The sequence below is a fragment of the Pan troglodytes genome, chromosome X, assembly GCF_028858775.2.
Source record: "Pan troglodytes isolate AG18354 chromosome X, NHGRI_mPanTro3-v2.0_pri, whole genome shotgun sequence".
Lineage (NCBI taxonomy): Eukaryota > Metazoa > Chordata > Mammalia > Primates > Hominidae > Pan > Pan troglodytes.
The window spans coordinates 54,498,926-54,517,994 of NC_072421.2; the positions used below are offsets into that span (position 1 = coordinate 54,498,926).

The following is a 19,069-nucleotide window of genomic DNA, read 5'->3' on the forward strand; positions in this document are numbered from 1 at the left end:
TGCAGTCTGGAAAGTAGAAAGTGGGCAAGTCAGTCTGGGGAACCAGACATATGATTCAGTGAGGCTCAGCCTGGGGAATTTAGTCTGAGGTGTAAAAAATTGGGAGCTCAGCTTACGATCTTGGGCTGAGGATCTTAGTGCGCATATCTCAGGCGGGCTCTCATTCAGAGATTCTCATTCTGAACAGCTCAGAAAACCAGACAGGGAAGTTGTTTCTGGGGACAAAGTTTCATCTTTGGACTTGATGTGGGGAGCTCAATCTGGGAGGCTCCATTAAGGAAGCTCAGTTGGCCAAGCTCAAGCTGTGAGGTTCATCCCGGGGCCTCAGATAGGGTTGGGATTGATACAAAACAGGAAGCTCAATTTCTTCAACTCAGGCTGCTCTGCCTATGGAGTAGCCATTCTTTATTTCTTTACTTTCTTAATAAACTTGCTTTCACTTAAAAAAAAAAAAAATAGGCCAGGCGCGGTGGCTCACGCCTGTAATCCCAGCACTTTGGGAGGCCAAGGCGGGTGGATCAAAAAGTCAGGAGATTGAGACCATCCTGGCTAACATGGTGAAACCCCGTCTCTACTAAAAAAAAAAAAATACAAAAATAAATAAATAAATAAATAAAAATAATAAAAAAAATAAAAGGCCGGGCGCGGTGGCTCATGCCTGTAATCCCAGCACTTTGAGAGGCCAAGGTGGGCAGATCATGAGGTCAGGAGATCGAGACCATGCTGGCCAACATGGTGAAACCCCATCTCTACTAAAATACAAAACTTAGCCAGGCATGGTGGTGTGTGCCTGTAGTCCCAGCTACTTGGGAGACTGAGGCAGGGGAATCACTTGAACCCAGGAGGCGGAGACAGCAGTGAGCCAAGATTGTGCCACTGCACTCCAGCCTGGCAAAAGAGCGAGACTCAGTCTCAAAAAAAAATAAAAATAAAAATAGGCTGGGTGCGGTGGCGCACGCCTGTAATCCCAGCACTTTGGGAGGGCGAGGCGGGTGGATCACGAGGTCAACAGATTGAGACCATCCTGGCCAACACGGTGAAACACTGTCTCTACCCAAAATACAAAATTTAGCTAGGCGTGGTGGTGGGCGCCTGTAATCCCAGCTACTTAGGAGTCTGAAGCAGGAGAATCGCTTGAACTTGGGAGGCGGAGGTTGCAGTGAGCGGAGATCGCGCCACTGCAGTCCAGCCTGGGCGACAGAGTGAGACTCCGTCTCAAAAAAATAAATAAATAAATAAAAATAAAAATAAATAAAAAATAAATAAATTTCTTAAACTCAACCTGGGGCCAATTTTAGAGGGATGGGCATTAGCCAGTGCATTTAGTAATAAAAGCAGCTAACATTTATTGAGCCTTTACCATGTGCCAGGCATTGTGCTAGGAGCTTTACCCAGATTATCTCATTACTTCTCAAAACAACCATATGAGGTAGGTATCATTATCATCCCCATTCTACATGTGAGAAAACTTAGGCTGAGAGGCTGAGCAGCTTGCCCAAGGATATACAGTTGAGAAAATGGACTCTATCTGGAGCCCACTCTAGGTTGCTTTCACTGGCGGCTCACTTTGGGTCTAGTGCAGGGAGCTTATTTGGAGAATTTTCACCTGGGGATGTTACGTTGGGGATCCAGTGTGAAAATAAAATTGCAGAACTGAGTCCTGGAAGCTCAATGTGGACATGGGACTAGGCACTTAGCCTGTGTGGCTTAATTTGGGGGACAGTCTAATAATCTAGGGCATTAGTCCTGGAGCTCATCATGGGACTCTCCATCTGGTAAATGAAAAATAGGGGTCGTTGGCCGGGCACGGTGGCTCATGCCTGTAATCCCAGCACTTTTGGAAGCCAAGGCAGGTGGATCACGAGGTCAGGAGTTCGAGACCAGCTTGGCCAAGATGGTGAAACCCCATCTCTACTAAAAACACAAAAATTAGCCGGGCGTGGTGGTGGGTGCCTGTAATCCCAGCTACTCGGGAGGCTGAGGCTGCAGAATCGCTAGAACCAGGGAGGCGGAGGTTGCCGTGAGCCGAGAGCGCGCCACTGCACTCCAGCCTGGGTGACGGAGCAAGACTCTGTCTCAAAAAAAAAAAAAAAAAAAAAAAAAAAAAAAGAAAAAGAAAAAAAAAATAGGGGTCATCAGTCTAGGGGACTTGGGCTGGGGAGAACACAATCTGGAATCTCTGTCTGGAGCTCAGTCTGGGCTGCTGAATTTCAGGGTTCCCTCTGGGGAACTCAGGGAATCCAGTCTTGGGGCTCAGTGGGGCTTCAGTCTGTAGGATGGACCTGGAGAGTCAGTCTTTTAAGTTCAGGCTGAAAGTTTCAGTCTGAGGGATATGAAATAGGAGAATTAATCTAGGGTGCTCAGTTTGGCAATACTTGTCTATAGAATGGTGGCCAAGGAGATCAGACTGGGAAGCTCTTTTGGGGACCTCAAGCTGAAGGCTCTCACTGGGAACCCACTCTCAGGGCTCAGTGTGGCAAGAGTATTCCAGGTGGGAAGAGGCCCAGTCTGGGGATCTTAGTTTGAGAAACCAGCGTTGGGATCTATAACTGGGACCTCAGAATGGGCTTAGTATGAAGGTTCAGTTTGGAGATGTCAGTCCATAGGGCCCATCCCAGACAATCAGTCTGGAAGGCCCTTTCTAGAAGTTTAGGCTGGCACCTCAGTGAGGGCTCTTTTTCAGCAGGAGGAATGAGGTACTTACTTATGCTGCAGATGTCTGCTTGTAGAGCTTAGCTATTAAACTTTCTAGAGGCCTAGTTCTTTCTAGGGGTCCAGGCTTGGTAGCAAAGTGCCCCATCTGGCAGGGTGGAGAAGGCTCAGTTTGGGAAGCGGACACAGCAGTGGACACAGCTGTCCACTTCCCATTCTTTTTTTTTTTTTTTTTTTTTTGAGATGGAGTCTCACTCCGTGCCTCAGGTTGGAGTGCAGTGGCACGATCTTGGCTCACTGCAGTCTCTGCCTCCCAGGTTCCAGCGATTCTCCTGCCTCAGCCTCCAGGGTAGCTGGGATTACAGGCACGGCCACCACGCCTGGCTAATTTTTGTATTTTTAGTAGAGATGGGGTTTCATCATCTTGGCCAGGCTGGTCTCAAACTCCAGACCTCAGGTGATCTGCCCGCCTCAGCCTCCCAAATTGCTAGGATTACAGGCGTGAGCCACCACGCCCGGCCTCGAACCCCATTCTTATGGCTTTTAGGACCCCACACTTTCTTGGTTTTCTTCCTACCTTTAGGGCTGCTCCTTCTTTTTTTTTTTTTTTTTGAGATGGGGTCTTGCTCTGTCACCCAGGCTGGAGTGCAGTGGCGCCACCTCGGCTCACTGCAACTTCTGCCTCCCGGGTTCAAGTGGTTCTACTGCCTCAGCCTCCTGACTAGCTGGAATTACAGGTGTGCACCATCATACCTGGCTAATTTTTGTATTTTCAGTACAGACAGTGTTTCACCATGTTGGCCAGGCTGGTCTCGAACTCCTGACTTTGTGATCCACCTGCCTCAGCCTCCAAAAGTGCTGGGATTACAGGTGTGAGTCACCGCGCCCAGCCTAGGGCTGCTCCTTCTAAGTCTCCTTTGGTGATTCCACATCCCTGAGCTTTGTCCTTGGCCCCCTTTCCCCTCCTTTTACATTCACTCCCTTTGGTGATCTTGGCCAGCCTTATGGCTTTGGAATACTATCTATGTGCCAATGACATCCAAATCTCTCCCTGAAATTCTAGATTCATCTAACTGCCTGACTAGCAGCTCACTTTGAACATGTCCAAAGTCAGACTCCTAAGATCATCTCAGGAACCATCACCACCAGCCAAAAACCTATAAGTCATTCCTGACTCTTTCTCCCAAGCCCAGTATCCACTCCACCCTAGTCCTCTCAGTGCTGCTTCTGAAAAGAATGTATCCTGAATCCAACCATTTCTCACTGATTCTACTGCTACTGTCCTCATCCAAGCCAACTTTTCTCACTTGGATTATTGCAAAAGGCTTCTAACTGATCTCTCAGCTCTCTCTCTTGCTCCCCAAGTAATCATGATCGAAACCTTCCCATGGCTACCCACCATACTCAGAATAAAATCCATCTCCTTATCTTGGCCTTCAGTCTTTGCTCCTCTCTCCAACCTCATTTCTACCATTCTACTCTTATTTGTCATGTTCAGGTCACACTGACCTTCTTCCTGATCCAGAGATATGCAACCTGTCCAGCACCCCACCTCCCCTAATATCTCCCCTTGCCTTGGACCCTATACTTGCTGTGGCCTCTGCCTGGAACATGCTCAACCCCAACAGGCATGTGCCTACCTTCTTTTTATTCAGGTTTTGACTCACTGTCTTCTAGTCAGACAGGCCACCCAATCTCAAGTAGGCTCTCCAGCCACTGTCATGCCACCCTCTTCTAATTCTCTGAATTATACTCAGCACCTATCTAATATTCTACTGTGTATTTATTTACCTATTTATTTATTCTTGAGATGGAGTCTTGCTCTGTCACCCAGGCTGGAGTGCAGTGGCTCAATCACAGCTCAATGCAACCTCTGCCTCCCGAGTTCGAGTGATTCTCCTGCCCCGGCATCCCGAGTAGCTGGAATTACAGGCACCCACCACCACGCCCAGCTCTTTTTTTTTTTTTTTTTTTTTTTTTTTTTGAGAAGGAGTCTCGCTCTGTTGCCCAGGCTGAAGTGTAGTGATGCAATCTTGGCTCACTGCAAACCTCCACCTCCTGGGTTCAAGCAATTCTCCTGCCTCAGCCTCCCAAGTAGCTGGGATTACAGGTGCCCGCCACCACACCCGGCTAATGTTTGTATTTTTAGTAGAGACAGGGTTTCACCATGTTGGCCAGGCTAGTCTCAAACTCCTGACCTCAGGCGATCCCCCGGCCTGGCCTCCCAAAGTGCTGGGATTACAGGCGTGAGCCACTGCGCCCGGCCTCTACTGTGTGTTTATTATTTTTGTTTACTGTGTCTCATTGCTGACTAGAATATATGCTCCCTGAGATCAAGGACCTTGTCTGTTTTGTTCACCTCTATATCCCCAGTACCTAGAACAATGCACAAAAACATGGAGGTGCTCAGTAAGTAGCTGTTAAACTAATGAATGAATGAATGAATGAATGAATGAAAATCTGGGGAAGAGAAAGTGGGGTAGGCGGGGGGAGCTCTATCTGGGGTGTGGGGTTCAGGTTGATACTGGAGGAATCGGGATAGAAGATTTTTCTAGTGGTTCAATGTGTAAGGATTCAGTCTGGGGAGGAGGTATCTCAGCCTAGAGATCCAAATTTGAGAGGTGGAAAATTTGGGGTCCAGTCTAGGGTGCTCAATTTGGAGGTTCTTTTGGGAGGTTCATTCTGGGTAGTGGCTGGCGGACATGGAGGAAAGCTCTAAATCTGGAGGATGGAAAATTGATGAGCCAGGGCTCTTTCTGGGGAGCTCAGCTGTGGATATTCTGTGATGTGGGCTTGGCCTGAGGGGTCAGTCTGGCCTCTCAGCTTGGTGGCTCAGTCCCTGAGGTTTCAGGCTCAGTTTCCTTTCTCATTTGGTACAACTTCATTTGGGGGTGAGTCTAGGGGTCAGCTTTGGGGTCTCGATCTAGGAAATGGATGAGTTCCTTTAGGGGATCATAATGGGCATGTCACTCAAACTCTGGGGTTCCAGTTGGGAAGTTCAGGTTGGGGATCTCCTTCTGAATGTTCTCTACAGGTATTCAGGCAGGGGTCTCAACTTGGAGGTCCCTGCCTGAATACCCAAAGAGAACATTCAGAAGGAGGATCTCAACCTGGGGTCTCACTTCAGAACCTCAATGTGGGCCTTTCAGTTTGGAGATCCTCCTCTGGGATCTCAATCATGTGGCAATGGAAGGCCGACCCTGTGAATTAAGTCTTGGGGTCCTGCCTCAGAGGTCTGACCTAGAGCTATTAGTGTGAAGAAGTAGGAAGGGGCCTGGGTGCACACACTCACTTTGGGCATCCTTGCTGTCCGGGGAGCCATGGGGCAGCTTTAACAGATAGTCCTTGAGAAGAAGCTCATAGCGGGGGATGCGCTGCACAGGCTCCAGCATGTGGTGCTGCAATGTCAGGTTGCCACAGGCTTCCTCCTTCTGTGACAGGCAGAAGCAGAGGGGCTCAGATCTGGCTGCAGATGCCCCACCACATCCCTGCAGACCTCTCCTCCCCCAGTCTGCTCCTTCCAGCTTGACCACTTACCTGCACCTCATGGATGATGACTTTAAACTGGGTGGAGCGCTCTGTCCAGGTGTTGACCAGCTCCACGGCCCGGTCAAAGTTCTTCACATACTCACCATACATCTTGAGGAAGGGGGCCAGTTTCTGCAGGATGTCTCCAATGCGTGGATAGCGGTCCCTGGGGTGGAATTAGGGGCTGATGTGGTCCTGCTGCTCTTTGCCCCTCAGAAACTTCCCCCACAGGTTTCCAGCCCCAGGCAGATACCTTTCATCTCAGTCCTAGAAACCTACTTCTCAGCTAGTCTGCTCCTTCAGAAATGCTGCTTACATTACAGGCCAGTGAGGCCAAGAGGCTCGGCTTGACTTCAGACCACAGCCTGGGATGCCACCTGCCTCAATTCTGCCCTGCCCGAGTACTGGTTGAAGTACTCACCCTGAGACCTTACTGCCAGGACCACTTCATATACTGATTATCAACTGTGTGCTGGGTGATGCTGGGGACACAGAAATGAGTCACACCCATTTGAGCCCTGAGAGGGTCACCATCTGGTAGGTGAGACAAAGAGACCAGGCCTGGTTGTACTCCTCATTGGTCAGTCTGGTGCAGGAGCAAAGCAAACCAGACCTGGTCCCAGCCCTCAGGGTTCACAGACTCGTGGGGAGATATAGGAACCAGGCTTCATGCTGGCTTTCTGTGGTCACAGTCTGGTGAGGGGGACACACTTGACTCTGTAGGTGTGGAGAATCTGTAGGTATGGGGAATGTGGACATGATTTTAAGCAGGGAGAGACATGGTCTGACTTGTTTAGAGAGACCATTCTGGCAAATGGTGTGGACTCTAAAGGCTGGATTGGAAGAAGGCCTGAGAGGCTGCCTGTAAACCTTGCCCTTCTACCTCAGGACTCAGCTTAGGCATCACCTTCTCCCTGAATCCTTCTGTAATCTCCAAGCTAGGCTTGGTCCATTTGTCTGGATTCCCACAGCCTCCCATTCTCTGCTCTATCATAGCACTGTAAAAATAACAAAAGCTTACATCCATTGAGCACTTACTGTATATATCTGGTACTGTTTGTTTTTTTTTTTTTTTTTTTTTTTGAGAGAGTCTTGCTCTGTTGCCCAGGCTGGAGTGCAGTGGTACGATCTCGGCTCACTGCAAGCTCCACCTCCCAGGTTCACACCATTCTCCTGCTTCAGTCTCCCGAGTAGCTGGGACTACAGGCGCCCGCCACCATGCCCGGCTAATTTTTTGTATTTTTAGTAGAGACGGGATTTTACCGTGTTAGCCAGGATGGTCTCGATCTCCTGACCTGGTGATCCGCCTGCCTCAGCCTCCCAGAGTGCTGGGATTACAGGTGTGAGCCACCATGCCTGGCCTATACCTGGTACTGTTCTAAGCTCTTTTATGTATTAAGTTATTTAATCCTTAAAACAACCCTACAAGGTAGGCCGTTATTATTTCCCCCCATTTTATAGATGAGGAAACTGAGGCATAGCAACTTAAGAAACTTGCTCAAAGCTAGCAAGTGGCACAGCTGGAATTTGAACTCAGCCAATTTGGCTCCTAACCTCATACTCCTGTAGGCTATGCTATTCTGTTGCAATTTTCTGAGTTCTGGTCTGTGTTCCACATCAGACTGGGAGGTCCTCGAAGGCAGAGCTTGGGCCTGATTCTTTTTTCTTTTTCTTTTTCTTTTTTTTAAGACAGAGTCTAGCTCTATCACCTGGGCTGGAGTGCAATGGTGCAATTTCGGGTCACCACACCTCTGCCTCCTGGGTTCAAGCGATTCTTGTGCCTCAGCCTCCCAAGTAGCTGGGACTACAGGCGCGCGCCATCACGCCAGGATAATTTTTAATGTTTTTAGTAGAGGCAGGGTTTCGCCATGTTGGCCAGGCTGTTCTCGAACTCCTGACCTCAGGTGATTCACCTGCCTCAGCTTCCCAAAGTGCTGGGATTACAGGTGTGAGCCACCGTGCCCGGCTCTGATTCCTTTTTCAAAAGTCACTAAGAGGAAGAGCAAGCAGAAATGAAGTCTTGTGTACACCTCTGGGTCTGGGCTCGGCAGGCAGGTGGACAGGGGAGTGGGCAGTCTAGGTCTAGGGCCCCTCACCATTCCTCCATGCGCTTCTCTAGCTCAGGCAGCAGGAACTGCTGGTGGAAGCAATAGATGGAGCAGATGTTAGAGAAGATGCCGTGGACAACGTCGGCCGGGAAGGAACTGCGGTTCCGAGCTTCTTCCAGCAGCCGGGCACAGAACACCTGTGGCGCAGGGCAGAAGCACTCAGCCCAGCTGGGCCTGGGGCTTGGCTGGTGAAGGGTGAGGGCAGTATTTGTGGGGAGGCTTGTGGAGCTTTGGGATCAGCATTGGTCTTGAGACGAGGAGACAGGGAATGGGGTTAGGGTTATATATTGGGAAGATGGATTTCAGGTTATTCCAGCAGTCCCTGGCTTTGGCCCCCACACTTGAGCTTGGTCCCGGCAGAGCAAGTATTCTGGCTGAGATCTAACTCAAGTGCGAGGGTGCCTTCTGAAGAAATGTTAGGCTGCTTGGGCACAGAAAGGGGTCCCTGCTGCCAAGAGTTAGGCTTTGGAACAATTAGAAGTCAGGATCAAGGTCAGGCTTAGAATTAGATTCAGGGTCAGAGAGAAAGTTGGAATTAGATCTGTTCATTTAATGAATATTTTTGAATGTCTGCTGTGTGCGAGGCACTGTCATAGAGGGTAAGATAGAGCAGTGAACAAAGATAAAAATCTCTACTCTCAGGGATTCTAGTGGATTTGGGATCTGGAATAGGGCCAGGGTTAGAATGAAGTTCACAGCTAGGGATAAATTCAGGATCTGGGTCCAAGTCAGTACTAGTGTCAGAGTCGCAGTCAGGGCTGGTGTACCTGCCCAGCGTTAGGAGTGAGGGTTGGTATCAGCCCTCACTGATCAAGCTTGGGGCATAATCAGAGTTGGCTTCAGGGACAAGCTGACTTCAAGGTCAGAGAGGAGCCTTACTGCCTCTAAATTCTGGCCACAGTGGTGGGATTGAACTCAGGCCCTATCACTGCCTCCTTGAAACGCACCTACAAGGTCCTGGGGCCCTGGTACCCCCAAGGGGCCACTCACCTGATCCAGGAGATGGAGCCTGGAAACGTAGGCCTTCTCAGTTTGCAGGAGCTCATTGGCAATGTGAAACACCTTTTGCTGCACAGTCAACTGGAAAGGAGAAACAGTAACCCCTGATCCATCATCCTCTATCATAACCCTCACCCAAGCCCCCAGAATTCTTAAAACAGTTCCCATGCCACTCTAAGCCTAATACCACCCTAGGATAACCTTGACCCCCATCTCTAGATCTGTAAGTCCTTCAGCTTCATCCCTGAGTCCCCAGTCTACCATAAAGCCTACCCCTCCATTCTGATGACGTGCACTCCCTCACTCAACAACTCATTCACCCGCTCTCTCTATTCACTCAGCAGAGTGTAGTGGTTAAGCATGTGGGATGGTAAGTCAGACTTCCTGGGTTCAAATCCTAAGCTCTGCCATTCACTAGCTTGTGTAAGTTCTTTAACAGCTCTGTATTTAGGACGCCTCATCCATAAATACAGATAATAATAGAATCTATTTAATGTAGAGGCTGGTGAGAAACAAAAACAAAACCAAAACAAAATAATAATAGGACTGAAGTCCATTGGTAATGGAGACAATTAGATAATTTAATATAAATAAAACACATCAGACTACAGATTAAATGGTATATAAATGTTAATTAATCATTTATTCACCCACTCAGTACACTATCAGCAAGGGCTTGCTGAGTACCTGGGGTGTGAGAAAAGCACAAAAGTATAAGAACGTATAAAACTCATTGCCTGTTGGCCTAGTTTCCTATTCCTTAGATATATGTGTTGACTACCTGCCATGCCGGCAGTCCCTGGCTTTGGCCCCTGCACTTGAGCTTGGTCCTAGCAGAGCAAGTATTCTGGCTGAGATCTAACTCAAGTGCGATGGTGCCTTCTGAAGAAATGTTAGGCTGCCCGGGCACAGAAAGGGGTCTCTGCTGCCAAGAGCCTTCATCTGCACAGCCTCGGGCCCCTGCAGGGCTCTAGCTCTTGCGCCCCTCCTCCAGCTGATGAGAAGTCTCTATGGATGTAAGTAAGAGACTTTCCGTATTACAAATAAGGAAACTGAGGCTTATGGTAGGGAAGCGGAGAGGGAAAAGACTTGCCCAGTGTCACAGAGCTTGGAAACAAGGTCCTATTTCGAGAAATACTGAGCTAGGGGAAGAATCAAGCACAAAAGGCGCTCCCAGGTTCTCCACATGGACCTGCCTCTCGGTGAACACAGGTCAGTACCTCCACAGACTCCTGTCTCTCCATCAGGGGCACTGGGATTTCTCTGTCCTTCTCTTCCTCCTCCTCCTCGTCGTCCTCCTCCTCCAGGTCACTGTCAACCTCTTGGGAGCCAGGCCGGTGGGGGTCGGCCAAGGCAACAGGCACACTAGCCAGGGCAGGGGGCCCAGGGCAGAGGCTGTGGCTGGGGGGCCCGTCATCACTGACGAAGCAGGTCTCCTCGCTGTTGGATGGTGAGCTGATGCTATCAATGCCGCTGTCCCGGTTGGGCACCTTCTCACCGTCCCGGGGCCCAGGAGCCAGCAGAAACAGGCAGCGGGAGGCCTCACCCTCGGGGAGCTGGGGCACTGGTGGCTGCGAGGTTGGCTGTGGCAACATGGCTGGCTCTGGGGGACCTGGGCTGGGGCCAGGGGCTGGTCTATCCGAGGCGACAATCACAGGCTCTCTGAGGTGGGTGGTGGACACACATGGAGGCAGGGTATGAGCTTGACTGAGAGGCCTCTCCTGACTATCCCTTCCTGTCCCAGGCTCCCCCTTTCCCCTAGAGGGTGCCCTAGGGACCAGACTCACCTTTCAAACTTCTCAATCAGTGACGATACTGCTGCAGAACTGGGGCTGGCCTCTGCCCTGGGAGCCAGGCCCTTGGCCACTCGGGGGTCGGCAGGCAGTGGGCGTGATGGTGGAGGGGGGATGGGCTCCAGTGGGGGGTGCATCCGGGGCATCTGCAGGTAGCTGGGCTTTGGGGGCACTGGAGAGACGAATGGGGAAGAGAGAAGGGAGACATCAGTGAGCTGGATTTGAGCCTGGCTAACATGGTGAAACCCCATCTCTACTAAAAATACAAAAATTAGCTGGGCATGGTGGCACGTGCCTGTAGTCCCAGCTACTTGGGAGGCTGAGGCAGGATAATTGCTTGAACTCAGGAGGCGGAGGTTGCAGTGAGCCAAGATCATGTCACTGCACTCCAGCCTGGTGACAGAGTGAGATTCTGTCTCAAAAAAAAAAAAAAAAAAAAAAAATAGCTGGATTTGGAGGTGGCTGGCTGTCATGGCCAGGCCACAACCCCTTCCACAAACACCAGTCTGCACCTTTGCCTGAGGTAGACACAAAGGGGCTAAGGTGAGATCACAGTATGCACACATTAGCCTCAGGCCACAGCACTCTGTGCACTAGGTAGGTAGCACTGCCCCGGGAGCATGGTGCCTCCCTATCCTTCTAACAAACCCTCTTCTCTGCCACTGGCTAACTTCTCCCCTCCTCTGTCCCCTCCACTGGGCCACTTCTCTGCTCTTTTCCAGGACCACTTACCCTGTGGCTTCGGGCCCGGTGCCCGCTTCAGTGGTGAAGGACGCTGGCTAGGGGTTTCAGTCGGGGGGCCTGGGTCTGAGCGAAGCCGCTGGGGACCTTCTGGATGAGGCTCTAGGCTTTGGCCAGGGTCAAGGGACAAACTTTTAACCAGGATCCGGTTTCCCTGGTGCAGCCCTGCAGGAAGGGAGAAAATGGGTGTGAAGTAACTGACTTTAACCCAAAGGGGACTGGGGTTAAAGTTAGGACTGGCATGTCTTAGCAGCTATCTGGGGTATTGGGTTTCTCTGAGCCCCTTTCCTGGCCACAGTGTTTTTCTGGGAAGCCCCTATCCTAGCCCTCAGATGGAGAGCCAGACCCAGGGCTGGGGCTGGCTGTTTTCATCAATAGATAAGAATTCTTTGTGACTAGTGCATTGATTCCATGTATGTCAGCAGGCAGTATTACTAGGGAGTTTAACCAGGCTGGGGGTGGCTGTGAGCACCCTAAAGTTTATACATGCGTTTGCAGCCCTTGTTTCTACAGCCACTTAGGTATGCTGAGTATAAACCATTCTTCAACGTTTTTGTTAAGGCCCTGAGAATATCTAGACTTTCTTGTTTACAATTTTGTGCAGCTAAGTGTGCTTAAAAATGATGAAATTGTGTTTCACGAGCAAGTTTTGCTTCTTGAAATCCCAACTTCTGGCTGGGCACAGTGGCTCATGCCTGTAATCCCAGCATTTTGGGAAGCTGAGAAGGGAGGATTGCTTGAGCTCAGGAATTTGAGATGAGTTTGGGCAACAAAGTGAGACCCTGTCTCTACAAAAAATATAAAAGTTAGCTGGGCAGTGTGGTGTGCACCTGTATTCCCAGATACTTGGGAGGCTGAGGTGGGAGGATCACTTGAGCCTGGGAGGTGGAGGTTGCAGGGAGCTGAGATCACCCCACTGCACTCCAGCCTGGACAAAAGAGCGAGACGCTGTCTCAAGAAAAAAAAAAAAAGAAGAAAAATGAAAAAGAAAATCCCAACTTCTCAGCAATCTGTACTACCTTCCTCAACTTCCACATCTACACAGACCCACATGCATCTTCCACCTCTGCCACACACACACGTGCAACATCCAGAGTTCAGGTCACAGGAATAACTTTAAATCAAGCAGCCAGTTCGGAAAAAGGGGAGGCCTTTTTATACTGTCCCTCTTCCCTCACTGTATGTCCCCTAAAGCCACCTCTATCTTTGGCTCTAGAGGAGATGATGGTCATGCTTAGGAGAGAGGATTTGGTCTGGGAGGCAGTGAGGGACCCCCCACCCCAGGGATGGCATGCCCCAAAGAAAGGAATGTGGGGCTCATGTGGTCCTGGCTGGGCAGGGGGCTGTGGGAGTGCCTCAAATGATAGAGAAGTCAGGTGGGGCCAGAGAGGAGTGGGAAAGGCCTTGGATGCTAGGCTGACATTCATCCTGTAGCAGAAGGGAGCCACAAAAACCCCTTGCATAGGGAGAGATGGAGGCAAACAGGTGTGAGGACAAGAGAGTAAGCAGTAGTCAAGAGCTCCCGGAGGTACCACCATCACATGGTGTAAGTTATGCTGTGCCACAACCACATGGCCTCCCACTCACAGCCACAAAGGGTCTGTTAGCTTATATCACACACAGTCTCATAAATGACTAGTCACAAATGGGCCCACTCAGTCATAGAAACACTTGGTGTTATTTACACCATTTCACCCAACTGCAGGTAATCGCCCTCCTGAAAGCCTAGTTACACACAGTCACAAAGACCTGCGGCCACAACCTCACACACGATCACACAGCCTCGCAGTATCACACACACCTGCAAACATGGTCATGCAGTCACAAAGACACAGAGTCACACAATGGCAATTCTGCCATCTCACACACAGCTTCATACAACCGCCCAACCACAGACAATCATATACCCAGTTAGACATTCTTCAAACATGGTTTCACTGAGTCACAAAAGATATACATTGTCATTTACACTATGTCTCACAATTGCAGGGCCATGGAGTGTCACACACACCATGTCACACCTGCAAACATGGTTACACACAAAGACTATAGGCACACAGAGTCAATTATACCATGTCAGACACAATCACATACAGTGGCAAAACAGCATAAAGTCACATGATACCACACACTCAGAAACATGAACTCACAATCACAGACATGTGGCATACAGGTGGCCCTCCACATTCATGGGTTTTGCATCCTCGGCCTCTGCATGGAGGCTGATTGATCGAAATGTTTGGAAAAAAAGACAAAAAATAACAATACAACAATAAAAATTATATAAATAAAACCCAATACAGTATAACAACTATTTACATAGCATTTACATTGTATTAGGTATTATAAGTAATCTGGCGATGATTTAAAGTATACAGGAAGGGTCAGGTGTGGTGGCTGACGCCTGTGATCCCAGCACTTTGGGAGGCCAAGGCGGGTGGTTCACTTGAGGTCAGTAGTTCGAGACCAGCCTGACCAACATGGCAAAACTCTGTCTCTACAAAAATACAAAAATTAGCTGGGTGTGGTGGTGGATGCCTGTAATCCCAGCTACTTGGGAGGCTGAGGCAGGAGAATCGCTAGAACCAGGGAGGTGGAGGTTGCAGTGAGCCAAGATCACACCACTGCACTCCAGCCTGGGCGACAGAGACTCCATCTCAAAAAAAAAAATATATATATATATATATATACAGGAAGATACACATAGTTTATATGCAAACAACATGCCATTTTATATAAGGGACTTGAGTGTTGGCGACTTTGGTATCTTCAGGCTGTCCTGGAACCAATTCCCCATGGAGACCAAGGGACAACTGTCATTTACTATGTCATACTCATCTAACAAACACATCCACGGTGTCCCTGGGTCTTAGCCATAGGCCCAGGAATACACACACTGTGGGACACTTGCCTCCTCCTAAACAGTCACATACAAACTCTGCTGTGAAAACATCCACACACAAAGACCTCTGCAGCCTCCCTTCCAGGGTCACACAGGCAGAAAGAGTCACAGGGGATTTTAGGTCTCCCAGTCCCGGAGGGAAGAAATAGCCCAACCCACAGGGTTCCAGCAGCTTCCCTAGGCCCCTGACCTCACCCCTGGCTACATCCCAGCCAGGTCCACCCCAGGGGACTCAGATCAGGGTCCTTTCCCAGCACTGAGGGAACAGGGTGCCCCAGGCCCCAGGCCGAGCGCCCCTCCCCAACTCTGTACCTTGCTTTGGGTGTCGTTCCTCACTTCCTTCCCCACCTAAGCTGGCAGGGCCTGGCCAGGATGGAGGAGGCGCTCCTCTCCACTGAGCTGTGCCGCTTACCCTGCCCTGCTCAGCACATCCTGGCCTGGTCTTGCCCTGCCCTCCCCCTGGGCGTGGGGGTGAGGAAGATGAATCACCTGGAGGGTGGCACAGGCGGAGACGTGGTTGGAGAGACACATGGCCAGAGCAAGGGAGAGAGACAGAGAGGAGCTGACAGGGCCAGAGAGGCAGTGAGTAAAGCCAGGCACCCTGCCATGCAGAGACCCCTCCTCAGATATACACACATAGGTGCCAGGGTCCCTGGTGCCCCTTGTCTGCCTCCTTGGGCCTGGAGGAGCCCACCTATCTCCACACCTCAAAGCAGGCAGGCCTCTCTGGGCAAGCCCTCCCTACCCTATCTGTAGCAAAGCAGCAGGGTCCCTGGATAATGCTGCTCTCCTTCTCCAGTGCTGGTCCTCGGGATGGAGTGACCATACATCCCACTTTCCATGGCCCTGCCCTAGCCCACCCATTGCTCCCTCCTCACCCATCTCACCTGACAGCCCACAGACAGACCTGCCTCTCCATTCTCTCTGCCTCCTTGCAGGCAGCCCTGCAGGAAGAGGAGGCTGAATGAAATGCAAAGATTCCCTGGAGTCCCAGGTGAGAGGAAAAGAGATTGTCAGCCCAGTTTCTAGTGAGGAGATGGAGTCAGAGAGAGGCAGTGACTTGCCCAAGGTCACAGAGCAAATCAATGAATGGCACACTTTTGGGCAGACTGGTCATGGACTGGATTCCTTTCTTATTAACCCTGCTCTCCAACGGCAAGCTGGAAAAGAGGGGAACCAGGAGGGGCGGGTGGACCCAACGGCTTCAGAAAGTCACAAACTGCAGTGTAGCTAGTCAGAGGGACACCCCTCAACCCTGTCCACAGGGAGTTGAACAGGGGTCCAGTTTAGGAGCCTAGGCCTGGCCAAGAACCAGGCTAGGTTTCACTGAGCGGGGGAAGGTTCAAGATCCCTCCCTCTCGTTTCAGAACTCCCTCTCCCTTGTCTCTCTGCCTACATTTCCCTGTCTCCTATTTTCCCTCAGTGGCCTCCTTGGCTCCAAGTCTTGCTCCCTCCAGGTGGCTGAATGAACTTACTTACAGTCCAGCTCAGATCATGCCACTTACCTGCACAAGAACTTTCTGTAACTCCCTACCGTCCATGGGAAAATAGAAACTTCTCAGCTAGGCCGGGCGCGGTGGCTCATGCCTTTATTCCAATACTTTGGGAGGCTGAGGTGGGTGGATCACCTGAGGTTGGGAGTTCGAGACCAGCCTGACCAACATGGAGAAACCCGATCTCTACTAAAAATACAAAATTAGCTGGGCGTGGTGGCGCATGCCTGTAATACCAGCTACCGGGAGGCTGAGGCAGGAGAATCGCTTGAACCCAGGAGACGGAGGTTGCGGTAAGCTGAGATCGCACCATTGCACTCCAGCCTGGGCAACAAGAGCGAAACTCTGTCTCAAAAACAAACAAACAAACAAACAAACAAAAAAAAACACCAAAAAAAGAAACTTCTCAGCTAGCTCTCAGTGGCCCCTCATGACCATGCTGAACTCTATGGCTTTCCTTGGCTGAGTTTGGTCTCCAGAATATTTTTGAACCTAGTAGACCCTGTGCTTGGGGATGAGAAAATCCCATCCCTGTCCTTGGGGAGCTCCCAGGGTAGGCCCCCCTCCTCCTTCCTAGAAACCACAGCCATTCCCACTGCCCCATCCCGTCCCTACCCAGCAAGGTCCTGGATTCATTTTCTCCAGCCCTTTTTTTTTTTTTTTTAAGACAGGGTATTGCTCTGTTGCTTAGGGTTAAGTACAGTAGTGTGATCAGGTCACTGTAACCTCAAATTCCTGGGCTCAAGTGATCCTCCCATCTCAGCCTCCCAAGTAGCTGGGACTACAGGTACTCACCACCATGCCTGGCTATTTTTTATTTTTTTTGTAGAGATGGGGTCCTTCTTTGTTGCCCAGGCTGGTGTCAAACTCCTGGCTTCAAGAGATCCTCCTGCCTCTGCCTCCAAAAGTGCTGAGATTACAGGCATGAGCCAGTGTGCCCAATTTTTCTTGTGGTTGATAATCCACAACATTATCACACCCACACCCACACCTCCACACCTGACAAGATCCTCCACCAGCACTGCCCCTTCCATCAATGGATTTATAATTCCCCAATGCCCAGTAGAGCAGAGATCACCAAAAAGCCCCCGTCACACACATTTGATCACACCACCAAATCTTTCTTATTTTTTATTTTTGAGGTGAGGCCTTACTATTTTGCCCAGGCTGGTCTCGAATTCCTGGGCTCAAGCAATCCTCCTGTCTCAGCCTCCCAAGTAGCTGGGACTACAGGTGTGTACCACCACACCCAGCCACCACCAAATCTGATAACACTTTGTGGAAATGTACCCAGCCACACACCAACTGTGCACATCCCTCAAAGACCCAGAGAGAGAACCACAGAGCTACTCATGTCTGTGTGCACCGTGCTCGGCACAACTGCACACACACAACCACCACTGCCACTCGGACATCTCGTCACCTAGGAAAGCATACTCTAGGCACCCCAGGAGTGCCAGTGCACTGTGCCAGCTCTGCTGTGGGGATGGGGGTGGGGTATGCACCCTTCCTGCCCCACTCTCAAACCCCTGCCCCCCCAGGCATTCAGCAGGCCAGAAGGGCAATCTTGACCCTTACCCTCAGGGAGCTCCCAATCTCAAAGACAAAGACTCTAACTCAGGAAAGGCAACGAGGGCGAGCCTGTGGGGACTGGGGAAGCTCAGTGGAGGAGAATGGATAGGGTGGCCAGACAAAATACAGGACACTCAGTTAATTTTTTTTTTTTTTTTTGAGATGGAGTTTCGCTCGTTACCTAGGCTGGAGTACAATGGTGCGATCTCAGCTCACTGCAACCTCCGACTCCTGGGTTCAAGCAATTCTCCTGCCTCAGCTTCCCGAATAGCTGAGATTACAGGTGCCTGCCACCAAGCCCAGCTAATTTTTGTATTTTTGTAGAGATGGGGTTTCACCATGTTGGCCAGGCTGGTCTCGATCTCCCGACCTCAGGTGATCCACCTGCCTCAGCCTCCCAAGGTGCTGTGATTACAGGCGTAAGCCACCATGCCCGGCCACTCAGTTAAATTTGAATTTTAGATAAACAAGGAATGTTTTAGTATAATATGTCTCATGAATACTTATACTAACAATTTCTTAAGCTATACTTAAAAAATGACTTGTTGGGCCAGGCGCAGTGGCTCATGCCTGTAATCCCAGCACTTTAGGAGGCCGAGGTGGGTAGATCATGAGGTCAGGAGTTCGAGACCAGCCTGACCAACATGGCGAAACACCGTCTCTACTAAAAATACAAAAATTAGCTGGGCATGGTGGCAGGCGCCTGTAATCTCAGCTACTCGGGGGGCTGAGGCAGGAGAATGGCTTGAACCCGGGAGGCGGAGGCTGCAGTGGGCCGAAATCATGCCACTGCACCCCAGCCTGGGCGACAGAGTGACACCCTGTCTAAAAAAAAAAAATGACTTATTGTATATCTGAAATTCAAATCTAATTGTATTAAATACTTTCTGAAGGCTAATTCTGGCAACCCTAGTCAGGGAAAGCTTCCAAATGAATGTGGCAGAGCCGGGCCTTCAAGACAGCACCTGGTAGCCAGAGTTCCCCCAGACTCTTGTCCACTTAAGCCTCAAGCAGGCTAGGGACTCTACCCAATTTTTTCTGCCATGGGCATCTGAATGCTCACGACAGTGCCATTATTTCAGGGATGGCCTTGAATCTGGTCTTTTTTTTTTCTTAAGTCACTAATTTAAAAAACCATGATACTTGACTATTCCCAACAAGGGTGGTGTCATCATGATCACTGATTGAACTGCATGGATTGAACTGCTGCAGCACCTGTATTAGGAACAGCTGGCTTAGGACTTGCACAGACCTCAGTTTAGATCCCAACGCTACCTTTTA

General features: G+C 50.2%; 1 protein-coding gene across 1 annotated transcript in view; it reads right to left on the bottom strand.

Annotated features, from left to right (window-relative positions):
* FGD1 (FYVE, RhoGEF and PH domain containing 1) overlaps window positions 1-19,069 on the bottom strand; it is a 50,023-nt gene that overhangs the window by 14,049 nt on the left and 16,905 nt on the right. The window contains exons 2-8 of the mRNA XM_016943175.3: window positions 11,813-11,986; window positions 11,075-11,252; window positions 10,508-10,949; window positions 9,279-9,368; window positions 8,277-8,425; window positions 6,190-6,346; window positions 5,945-6,083 (exon numbers count right to left, since the gene is read on the bottom strand). Coding sequence (XP_016798664.1) covers window positions 5,945-6,083; window positions 6,190-6,346; window positions 8,277-8,425; window positions 9,279-9,368; window positions 10,508-10,949; window positions 11,075-11,252; window positions 11,813-11,986 — 1,329 coding nt within the window. The remainder of the gene's footprint in view (window positions 1-5,944; window positions 6,084-6,189; window positions 6,347-8,276; window positions 8,426-9,278; window positions 9,369-10,507; window positions 10,950-11,074; window positions 11,253-11,812; window positions 11,987-19,069) is intronic.